This window comes from Mesoplodon densirostris, chromosome 9 (genome assembly GCF_025265405.1).
Source record: "Mesoplodon densirostris isolate mMesDen1 chromosome 9, mMesDen1 primary haplotype, whole genome shotgun sequence".
NCBI lineage: Eukaryota > Metazoa > Chordata > Mammalia > Artiodactyla > Ziphiidae > Mesoplodon > Mesoplodon densirostris.
Window position 1 is genome coordinate 19,316,789 of NC_082669.1, and position 12,653 is coordinate 19,329,441.

General features: G+C 37.5%; 1 protein-coding gene across 4 annotated transcripts in view; it reads left to right on the plus strand.

Annotated features, from left to right (window-relative positions):
* Positions 1-4,862, plus strand: part of SLC26A4 (solute carrier family 26 member 4) — a 40,345-nt gene extending 35,483 nt beyond the window's left edge. For all 4 annotated transcript variants that reach the window (XM_060108226.1, XM_060108228.1, XM_060108224.1 and 1 more), the window contains 2 exons: positions 2,201-2,284; positions 4,364-4,862. In XM_060108226.1, coding sequence (XP_059964209.1) covers positions 2,201-2,284; positions 4,364-4,387 — 108 coding nt within the window. In that variant the 3' untranslated portion in view covers positions 4,388-4,862. The remainder of the gene's footprint in view (positions 1-2,200; positions 2,285-4,363) is intronic.
* Positions 4,863-12,653: the final 7,791 nt, after the last annotated feature.

Genomic DNA, 12,653 nt, shown 5'->3' on the forward strand with positions numbered 1-12,653 from the left:
TAAACTACCATGATTTCTGTAAATGGCAAAAATTCCACAAATCTAGGTTTGAATCCCAGCCCGGTGGGATTTTAAGGCATCTACTTAACTTTTCAGAGCCTTAGTTTTCTCGTTAGTAAAATGGGAGTAAAAACATTTACCTTGCTGGGTACATATGAAGACTAAATGTGAGAGTTTATAGGAAAACACCTGGTATTAGGTAGTACAATGTTAGTTCTACAATGTATGGGTTTACTAATAAAAGTAGGCGTTAGCCATAGTGACTTTTTAGAATATAGGCACCGAATCTTGGATCTTCTGTGATTTGTGTATAAAATGCAATTTAGGGCTTTCCTGGTGGTGCAGTGGTTAAGAGTCCACCTGCCAATGCAGCGGACATGGGTTCGAGCCCTGGTCCAGGAAGATTCCACATGTTGCGGAGCAACTAAGCCCGTGCTCCACAACTACTGAGCCTGTTCTCTAAAGCCCGCGAGCCACAGCTACTGAGCCTGCGTGCCACAGCTACTGAAACCCACCCGCCTAGAGCCCATGCTCCACAAGAGAAGCCACCGCGATGAGAAGCCCGCCCACCGCAACGAAGTGTAGCCCCCATTTGCTGCAACTAGAGAAAGCCCTTGCGCAGCAAGGAAGACCCAATGCAGCCAAAAATAAATAAAAATTTTTTAAAATGCCATTTAAATTCTCAGCAGTCTGGAAACTCTTGATTATCTATCTATCTATCTATCTATCTATCTATCTATCTATCTATTTTTTTCTTTTTTGGCTGCACTACACGGCTTGTGGGATCTTAGTTCCCTGACCAGGGATCAAACCCATGCCCCCTGCAGTGGAAGCATGGAGTCCTAACCACTGGACCACCAGGGAATTCCCTAGCAATGTCTTTAAATAGGATCTGTTAGGTCATAAGTGATTTTTGAAAAAGAAAAAAAAAAAAAAAAAGAATCAGCCCAGAGTTTATTCCTCACAAAACAGGATAGACCCTGATTTTCCACAGGCCTCCTTATTTTGTCATTTCTCCTGTAAAATACCCAGGAGAGTTGAGCATTCTGATGTGGGTCATTGGGCTGGGCCTACTGCCTGGTACAAGAACCTCATCTCTCATGGACTTTCTCACTGTAAATTTGGGAAACTAAAACAAATGCCTATAAAAATAACAACAATAATAATTATTCTGGTGACACAGACAACTATATTTTAAATTGCTTTCCCTTTTTTCTAAGAGTGGGATAAGCAGATTCTTACTATAGATTGGAAGTTAATATTTGAAGTGAAACTAAGTTGGAAAAAAATAATACATTATGCTTTTTACCTGTTGTTAGTGGAAAGATTGTTCTGCTTAATGCTGCTACAGAATATACTAATCCTAAATACCAAGATGTGGATCTTAAATACAAAAAAAAAAAAAAAAAAAAGGCGCTACATGCAAGATGCTCAGCTTTGAAAACTCATAAACCTTTTAAAAAAAAATCTAACTTAAAGTTCTCTAACCCACAGGTAACAACAAAGCAAGATCATATAACAAGAACTGGGTTATTTATTTGTGAGATTAAAAGTAGCTAAAAAGCACTCTGAAATGTCACTCTTGCCTTGATATACATTTAGAGTGGCTTTGGGAATACATACCCTTTATGCATAAGACAAAGTCCAGATTGTTACTGGTTTCCTCTGTGTGGAAGATTAAATTACATACTATGGCTAAAAAGCGGAACTTTCCTGAACAACTACTTGGTTCATAGATGTTGGTTTCCATTTCCAATAACATTAATTCCCATCCAATTCAACTTGAGACTGTTTATGGCCATCACTCAGGAGCCCTTCACTGGGCATTGATCGCATGCTCAGTGCTGTACCAAGTGCGCTTAGCTTGGCCATTGAAAAAAAACTACTATTGACTGCTGAATCATTTAGGCAGACAGGGTGACTTGTTAAGAGGCATACACTTCAGAGGTTGGGGAAGAAAGCTTCAGAGGAGGTTAGACAATGGAGAACTATACTAGTTCACACTTGAATGTGAAAAAAATGGTATAGGGAGAATTCTAAGTGGGAAATATAAAAGGACAGGAAAGTGGAAAAGGATTTTGAAGTATGTAGATTATAAATGAGAGGCACCAGCAAAGCTTCAAATCGTTTTCAGTGAAGTATCAGGTGGGTTAATGCTATTACACCTCCAATAAATATTCTCCGTGTTCTCTTTGTCAAGATCACCCTCATCCGAGACTGTAAAGATCCTCTTGAATTAATGGAAGCAGAGCTGATTGAAGAAGAACTTGATGTCCAAGATGAGGTATGATCATTATGTTCATTCAAAGAAAATAATTTGGATTAAATAGAATAATACTTGTAGTCTTAAAACTATTTGATAAAAACTATTCAGGGAAAAGAATTTTTTAGAAATACCAAGAGGATGGCTTGATAGAAAGGGGAAAATGGGAAACAAGTGTTCTCCCTTGAAGACATAGTACCTGAGGGGACCTTTTGTCCCAGGCATACAAGCGTGATCAGCAACTGGAAGCAGCCAACACATTGGTCCTGATTTTATACCTAAGCCTCCGCATACCTTCTTTTCCAGAGACCCAAGGCCAGTGAGATAGGAGAAAGGTGAATGGAGGGATTTTTAAACCAGGAGTTTCATAAGCTTCAGAAACAGAATGTGAGCAGTAGGAACCTCATGACTTTTCTTCATCTGACTGATGACGGCTTAAAAAAGAGACTGATTCTGTGTATTTCTGTTGCCACTGGGGCATCAGACTCTTCCTAGGAAACTTGACTGAAACTTACAGTATCTTACTGAACTTTGTGGCTCCATCACCCAGTAAAATGGGACCAACAAAAGAAGATCAAAGAATTTTAAAGTTGAAAGATGTCTAGAAATCAGTTAGCCCCACATTCTCGGCCATGCAGAAATCTCTCCTACTCCATCCTTAAGGATGTTTTCTGAGCTTTCGTGTGAACATTTCTAGACATTGCCAACTAGCAGCAAAAGGAGTTTGCTACATAGTTGAAGTCTCCGAGTGTTAGCTGTGCTTACAAACTAGATTCACCCTTTCTCTAATAATCATCCAGTAGACTGAGATCCTTTTGGTTGCCTTCTCTGCACAGTCCTTAAATATTTGAGAGCAGCTTTCATGTTTCCAACAGACTCTATCCTGGGTGAGACTCCTCCAGTTCCCTTTACTGTTCCGCATAGACATGAAATTTGTTAATTCTTCCCTGGTCAAGAAGGGGACATAAAACCCCAGATGGGGTCAACTATGACCTACCTTGATTTCATCAAGATATTTACATTACTGCAACTTAAGAATGGGTTTATTTTCATAATAGCCACATCAAAATCTTTGCTTTTACTGAGCAGGGTCAACTAAAGACTTGGGCATTTTCACATGAACTGTGGTCTAGCTGGGCTCCCCATTTATATTTATATAATTGGTTTTGGCCCTAATGCAGAACTACATATTCTTCTGCTAGATTACAGCTTCCTGGTTCCAGTTTATTGACATTGTTTTGAATACTAAATCTATCATCCAGCATATTAACTATGTAACCCCACTGGGTGCCATATGCAAATCTGGATAAACAGGACTTCTCTGCTGTATTCCAGGTCCTGATAAAAATGTTGAAAAGAATAACACTCAAACCCCAGTGATAAAATCAGGCAGTGAGGATGACAGGCAGAGAAGATTTTTGTGGAAGAAATACACTAAGTAGAGTGAAAATCAGGGGTTCCACATTTTAGCCCATCAGCTTGGTGAGGCCAGGAATTTCATTACTGAGCTGTGAAGTCCTTCCAGCTTCAGTAGTTTATGACTAAAGATATAGGGCCAACTGAGTTGAGTGAAAACTCATATATCAAAACTGGAACTTAAGAAGTTGCCACACTATATAGAAGTATTTTTGATGTCACATAAAAGCATCATTTAGGTAGTGTTCCTGTAGATAGGGAAGCAGAGTGGTTTTCAGGGCCTGGGCTTTAGAACCAACAGACTTGAGTGCTGGCCCTGATTCTGCAACTTTCCAGCTGGGTAGCTTAGGGCAATTTACTTATCCTGTCTTCATTTTAGTTTCTTCCTGTAAAATAGAAATAATAATACCTCACAGAGTTGCGACAATTAACGGGTACATGTGCAGGAATAAAACAGTGTCTTGTACATAGTAAGTACTCAAGAAATAGTAACTATTGTTTTAAAAATACATCCAATTAAAGTATGATGAGGTACAAAATTAAGTTTTTACCCTACTTTTATTGTGATGCTATACACCTAAGTAAATGTAAGCAACCAACACTACACAAACATTTGCAAAAAAGATAAGGTAGACTTAAGGAGAATTCAGTTGCATCAACACTGTTTCCCCTTTGCCTCCACAGGCTATGCGAAGACTTGCTTCCTGAAACTGGGCTCAGGAGGTCGCTCTAAGCCAGGACTGCAAGGCAAATTTTACCCACCATGTAATTCTATGCAAATATTTTCTGCATTGACTATTTTCTTCAAACTTGAAACACTCATTCTTTTCTATTAGACTTTTTTAAATCTTTGATTTTTTTTAACCTCTTAACCACTGAAAGAAAAGCACTAAGATTGCTTCTAGGCTTTATTTATAAAATGAGTGGCTTACCTCTAAAATGTGCAAAATGGTGAAGAAGAAAATTTAGTAATGTCCAGGATCTGAGGATATTACACTGCTGTCCCCCACGACAGATCTGCTGACAATGTTCATGTGGGTACACGTGTACCTCTGTGCAACTGGGGCAAGTGTCACCCAACACAGCCTCTGCGGGCAGGCAGGTGAGGCAGGAATGATTATCCTATAGAAAAATCTATTTCTGACTGACCTTGATACCCATGAGCTAAACTGATCACAGTGAGTAAAGGTTGAAATATAATTATTAATGTACTTACCAATAAATGCCTTTAAAAACTCCCTTTGGTAAATGCATCAAAAAAACGTTTTAGAAATGCAAATTTGGTTAGTACTTAGTAATGTAGTATTACTCTATGTGACCAGATATGTAACCAGAATTCAGAATAAAGGAAATGGTTCACTTAAAAGCTATAGAATTGGGCTGATACATTTTAGAAACACTGACCCAGAGAAGTGAAGTGATAAGATTACTGTGGTTTATAGAAATCACTTTTTGATATCATAATCAAGGATCACAAATAAGATCTAGTAAAATATATGGCACTATCTTTAGTTGAAAAATGCAGTTTTAATTTATCTTAGTTTATAGAAATGGTCATTGTGTAGAGTATATTTAAGTATGGTCTCTTTAAAATCTAACATAAAATTTGTGTTATTTTGAACAAAAATCAATTTTGATGTTTATAAGACCATGGTGATTAAAACAAGTTTATGTTTTTCTTTAAAAATTTAGCATTATGTGAAGTGATCTTTAACTGAATTCTAAATACCTTCCAAAAAACATCTAAAAAGTGAACTGCTTATATATATATGTATATATACACATGTATATATATACATATATATACTGATTGAGACAAAACATTCTAAGTGAACTCAATATCAAAGGAAAAAAGTTGGTTTGGAATACACACATTGAAAGTATATGTTTTTAAAAATCCATATGTTAAGCCCCAAAATATTTTTTACTTAACCTTTTCTGAGTGCCAACAATTTTCTAGGTATTGCATGTAATATTTAGGCTTTGCTGCTGTGGACTAGTCCCATGTATTTCACGCTGGAGTGAATGAAGTTGTACTTCTAGAGAAAAATACTCAGGTTCTCAACTGAGGCAATGTCTTAAGTTGACAGAGAATGATATTGCACCTTTGGCACAGATGTGTGAAATTCCCAAATATGTTTGGCTGTCTAAAGGCAGCACGTCTTATCTCTGTTTTTCTTCTCAAATACTATCAGAAATAAAGTCTCTATCTACTTCTGCAGGAATGTCATTAGTGATCATATCAAATTGCTTGACTAAAAGCATTATTTTCCTCCCTCCACCCCCATACTACATATCAGAATTTCAGTGAGTCGCAGTGTATTGTGATGTTATCATAGTCTTTTATGCTTATGGGTTATACTGTCTTTAATAGATGCGGAACAGATTTCTCCCCATGTTGGGCACAGCATAACCAGGATTATAATGTTATCTCATTTTTACAGTAATACCTGCCTATAATGGCCACAAATCATATCTCTAAAGAGTGAATATAATAGTCTTGCAGAAAATGGATGAATACCTCTGTTCAATAGAGGAAATACGCACTGCTTTTATTTTTTTTTTTATTAGTTGAAGGAAATATCAAAGTTACATTTTAAAGGCTAGAGTTTTGTAAAATCTTGGGTCCATTTGTGGCTGTATAAGACCACAGTCTTTGACTTGTTTCCCAAGCACACTCTAGTAATACTGTCTCTTTCATGCATTTTGTGAATAGTAAACAGACTTTTAATTCTATATTGTCAATGGAAATTTTACTTGAAATTAAAGCTTTTGTTATGTTTTTAACCTTGAGGATAAGATTCCACTATTGTATATGAAAAGTGAAAAAAATCAAATCATGTACACCTGGAAATAATTGCACATATTTTTATGAAAAGTAATATTGCCTTTTAAGCTATTCTGATGTGTCCCTTCCGAACAAACTATTAAATATAATAAAAAAGGCTAAATTTAAGTGTTCCAGTACTTTTTTTTTTATTGGGGTATAGTTGATTTACAGTATTATATTAGTTTCAGGTATATCATATAGTGATTCAAAATTTTTATAGATTATACTACTTTTAAAGTTATTATAAAATATTGGTTATATTCCCTGTGCTGTACAATATATCCTTGTAGCTTACTTATTTTACTTTATTTATTACTTTTTTAATAATGATACCTTTCTTTCTTTCTTATTTATTTATTTATTTTTGGCTGCATTGGGTCTTTGTTGCTGCACACAGGCTTTCTGTAGTTGCGGCCAGCAGGGGCTACTCTTCGGTGTGGTGTGCATGCTTCTCATTGCCGTGTCTTCTCTTGTTGTGGAGCACGGGCTCTAGGCATGTGGGCTTCAGTAGTTGTGGCGTGTGGGCTCAGCAGTTGTGGCTCGTGGGCTCTAAAGCACAGGCTCAGTAGTTGTGGTGCATGGGCTTAGTTGCTCCGCAGCACTTGGGATCTTCCCAGACCAGGGCTCAAACCTGTGTCCTCTGCATTGGCAGGAGGATTCTTGACCACTGCGCCACCAGGGAAGTCCACTTATTTATTTTATACATAGTAGTTTGTACCTCTTAAATCCCTGCCCCTATCTTGCCCTTCCCCCCTACCCTTTCCCTACTGGTAACCACTAGTTTGTTCTCTGTATCTGTGAGTCTGTTTCTGTTTTGTTATATTTGTTTTATTTTTTATATTCTACATATAAGTGATAACATACAGTTTTTGTCTTTCTCTGACTTATTTCACTAAGCATAATACCCACCAGGTCCATCCGTGTTGTTGCAAATGGCGAAATGTCATTCTTCTCTATGGCTGAGTAGTACTCCATTTTATATGTGTGTGTGTGTGTGTGTGTGTGTGTATACACACATACCACATTTTCTTTATCCATTCATCTGTTGATGGACAGTTAGGTTGCTTCCACATCTTGGCTATTATAAATAATGCTGCTGTGAACACTGGGGTGCATGTTATCTTTTCAAATTAGTGTTTTCACTTTCTTGGGATATATATTCAGCAGTGGGATTGCTGGATCATATGGTAGTTCTAATTTTAGTTTTTTGAGTAGCCTCCATAATGCTTTCCACAGTGGCTGCACCAATTTGCATTCCCACCAATAGTGTAAGAGGGTTCTCTTTTCTCCACATCTTCACCAACATTTGTTATTTGTGGTCTTTTTGATGATAGCCATTCTGAGAGGTGTGTGGTGATATCTCATTGTGGTTCTGATTTGCAATTCTCTGATGACTTAATGATGTTGAGCATCTTTCCATGTGCCTGTTGGCCATCTGTATGTCTTCTTTAGAAAAATGTCTATTCAGTTCTTCTGCCTATTTTTTGATTGGGTTGTTTGTTTGATATTGAGTTGTATGAGCTGTTTATATATTTCAAATAATAACTGCTTATCAGTCATATCATTTGCAAATATATTCTCCCATTCAGTAGGTTGTCTTTTCATCTTGTTGATGGTTTCATGTGCTGTGCAGTGTGTCAGTACTCTTTATTAGTCATCATTTTGATGTATTCTTCATAGCTCTACTTCCATTTCTGTGTAATTTCTTTTTGAAAAGACTTATGCATGCAATAAACAATGTTGCTCACAGATATCTCCATTCAATCTTGTAATTCTTACCCAAATATTTCCAGCTTATTTTGTGCAATGATTTTCATTATTTTAAGCAAACTTTTCTTTCTGGTACAACATACACATCAAAATGATACAAAGTATAGTGTACTACATGAAGAATTTTCACAAAACAAGCACTCCAGTGTAGCCAGCACCCAGATCAACAAGCAGGAAATAACCAGCATCCCAGATGCCCTCTCATGCTCCCTTCCAGCAATTGCCCCAATGGATAATTACTGTGCTGATTTCTAACACTTGTTCTTTGAACTTTGTATAAATGGAATCAAAATGGAAAGATTTCTATCAAAGTAGGAAGATTATTTCTCTTTTTCCCTTTCTCTTTTGTGTCTGTCTCCTTTCACTCAATATTACAAATGTAAGATTCATCCATGTTATTGCATATTGCAATCATTCATTAATTCTCACTGTTATATGGTATTCCATTGTCTGAATTTACCACCAGTTATTTATCCATCCTACTGTTTATGGATATTTGGGTTGTTTCCAGTTTTCCGCTTTCATGAATAGTGCTGCTATGAACATTCTTGTTATTTATTTATTTATTTGGTAAACATATGCACAGAATTCTGTGAAGTATATACCTAAGAGCAGAGTTGCTGGGTCATATACATATTCTCTGTTTCAGTAGATACTGCAGTAGGTAACTAGCATCTACGGCAGAATTTTTTCCAAAGCGATTGTACCAACTCATACTTCTATCAGTTGTGAGTTAGAGTTCTAGTTGCTACACATTTTTGTCAACACTTGGTTTGTGTATCTTTTTCATCTAAGCTGTTCTTGTGGGTGTGTAGTAGTATCATACTGTGGTTTTAATTTGCATTTCTCTGATGACTTAAAGAAGTTGAACACTTCAGATGTTTATTATCATTTAACATTTAAATATCCTCTTTAGTGAGTCATGGGCCCAAATCATTTGCCTATTGTTCTTTTCCGGCCATCTGCCTTTTTCTAATTGCCTTGTAAAAGTTTATGTAGTAAGGATACAAATCCTTTTTGAAAAATGTACTGTAAATATCTTATTCTGTGGATTGCCTTTTCACCCTTAATCGTGATGACTTTTGATTGAGAGAAGTTCTTAACTTCAATATAGTTCCTGTAGTTCCATTTATCACCTTTTACCTTAATGGTTAGACTTTTTTTTTTGGTGTCTAGTTTAAGAAATTGTGCCTCCCCAAGATAACAAAGATATTTTCCTATGTTTTCTTCTAAAAACTTTAATTCTCACATTTAGATATACAGTATATTTGAAGTCAATTTTTATATATGGTGTGAGGCAAGGAGTAAAGATACATTTTTTTGTTCCCAAATGAATATCCCATTGACCCAGCAACTTTCATTGAAAATACCACCTCTGGTGGTCCAGTGGGTAAGACTCCAAGCTCCCAATGCTGGGGGCCCAGGTTCGATCCCTGGTCAGGGAACTAGATCCCGCATACATGCTGCAACTAAGAAGTCCACAGGCTGCAACTAAAAGATCCTGCATGCTGCAACTAAGACCCAGCACAGCCAAAATAAATAAATAAATAAATATTAAAATAAAGAGAAAATACCATCCTTTCCCCTTCTTCAATGCAATGTAACCTTTATCATAAATCAGCTAACTCTATATGCTTGTGTCTGTTTCTAGACTCTCTGTTCCATTGGTCTATTTTTCTACCCTTGTACCAATACTTTACTGTCTTAATTACTATAGTTTTTAGTAACTCTAGATATTTGGAAGTGTAATTCTTCCAGTTTGTTCTTTTCCTACTATATTTATGCTTAGCCCTCTGCATTCCCATTTATATTTTAGAAGAGCCTATCAAGTTGTAACAATTATTATTCTTAATATGTTTTCTAGAATTAGCAAAAATTTTCATCAGGAAGGGACCGATGACCCTGAAAAAATTAAATTTAAAAAATAAAATGAAATATATACTGAAACTCATAAAATTAATCATGGTTATGCCTTATTAGATGATACAAAATATGAAAGCAACATGATTTTTGTGTTTTTTTTTAATTAGAGAGAAGTATAGATTTCAACTCAGGCGCTTCATAAACTTACATGGTGGGACTCCCAGGTTGAGGACAAGTTGTGTTTAGTTGGAACTGAGATGTGTCCAGGCACTGCCACTGATGGGCCAGGCTAAAGAGAAGTCTGTGTAATGACTGAGGAGCTTCTTGGGATAGAGGCATTTATTCCAAAGCAAGAAGGAGCAGTCTTAAAGAGCTGACCCAGTAACAAGGCTGAGTTGTTGGTGGACAGGGTGACTGGCGTAATATAGTGTCTGTCATTCTGGGTTATGTTCTAGAGACAGATCCATGAACTCATGTTTGGGTCCTATGAAGCAATGAAGCTGCAAAAATATAATCCAAAAGAGCTGCTTTACTGAAACCCCTATAAAAGGATGGGGCCCATGAAATGCTCTTGACGACCATTATAACAATATAATTCCCAAGGCAGAGGAAGGCATTCTGCCCTGGTCTCCAGGCACACCTACAGCTCTGGAGACACCTCAGGTCTTCTCCTGCAACAATGCATGGAGGATAGCAGTCCTTGGTAGGATTGACTTTCTCATGAACACATTTCAGGGCTCATTAGAACTTCCAGAAATATTTGAGGGGTCTTTTATTTGGGGCTTAGGCCTGTATGAATAGATGAGATAAGAGTCAGTAAATTACAGCTCTTTTCAATTTGCATCAGGCTGGGTTCCTGAAGAAAGTTTGGTTTCATTTAGAATAGAAAGCCCTTATCATGCAAACAATATAACAAAAACCACATGAATTTTAATCATAAAACTTCAGTTCCATAAAAAAGCCAAATAAAGACAAATAGCCAGAAGGAATGGGAGAGAGAGAAAAATAAAAGTGATGAGGGGGAAGGAAAAGAGGACCAAAGAGGGGAAGGAGAAAGAAAAAGAACCACGATGAGGAAAATGGCATCAGGGAAGGGAGAGAAATAAGAAAGGGGAAATTAACTGAAGAAAGAGAAAGAAAAGGAAGGTTAAAATAAAAGGTGGCGAGAAGAAGGGATAGGACATCAGGGAAAAGTAGAAAGGAAAGATGAGGGAGAGAATTTAGTAGTGGAAAAAGAAAATTCACATAAAGGATTGACTTCAATACAATCGTATCATTTGAGAACTCAGAGAATTTAGCAGCGCTCCCTCTCCCACACATCACGCCACCCCCTGAGTTCTTGGTCCTCCTTACCTGGCTATATATTTTTTCTCCATAATAGTTATCAGCCCACCTAATGCAATTTATCTCCTCTCCCTACTTCCTCTCTTATGCTAGAACATAAGCTCCACCAGGGTAGGGAATCTGTGTTTTATTCCTGGACAGATTCCAAGCACTAGAGGAGTGAAGAGTGCCAGGCCCACAGAAGGTGCTTAATACTGCTGGAAGACTGAATCGCGATGCAGTGATGCTAAGTAAGGCCACCATGGTTTGGGTATAGCAGTCATCCTGAGTATTCAAGACATTCAGAGTTTCCTGGGCTTTCCAGCCTCTTCCTATGGCCTACACAACTGCCTATCTGCCTGCTCTCCCTACTGGTCTCCAGAAAAACAGCTGGGGATTTACTAGGATACTCACAGAGCTCTAAGGAGCTGAAGGCTCTTCTAGACTCTACACTAATTTTGAATCTGCTGAGGTAGCCCACTTCATCCCTTTCTTCAGGAATATCTTTGGGCCTAGACACAGGGGAACTGTTTTTGTATAAGATCCTGCCCCAGTGCACTGTTTTAGACCAAGTGCTCCAGTATTCTGAATCCCTCCCCATTACACTTAAAAAAACAAAAGCAAAACCATTTTATTTTGAAATGATCATAGATTCGCAAAATGTACAGCAAGGTTCCCATGTACCCTTCACCCAGCCTCCCCCAGTGTCAGCACCTTACACAACTACAGAACAATTCAGAACCCAGGAAATTGGCATTGGTACAAACCATAGAGCTTATTCACATGTCACCACTCATTGGTGTGTGTGTGTGTGTGTGTGTGTGTGTGTGTATGTTCTATGCAATTTTATCCCAAGTATAGCTTCATGTAAACACCATCACAATCAAGATGCATGGCTATAACATCACCACAAGACTCTTGAGGACCCTTTTTAAAAAGCATGCCAAGTGCAGATACACCTCTCCACATCACACCACTCCCAGACTCATTAAGACTGAACAAAGCCATTCTGAGTTGAGGGAACACCTCTGATATTACACTTCTGTGGCCAGGATAAGTTGACCACCTAATATTCCATTTTAGAATGTGGTTGCAATTTTCTCCATTTAAAAAAAATTTATTATTTATTTATTTATTTTTGGCTGCATTGGGTCTGCGTTGCTGCATGCAGTCTTTCTCTCGTTGTGG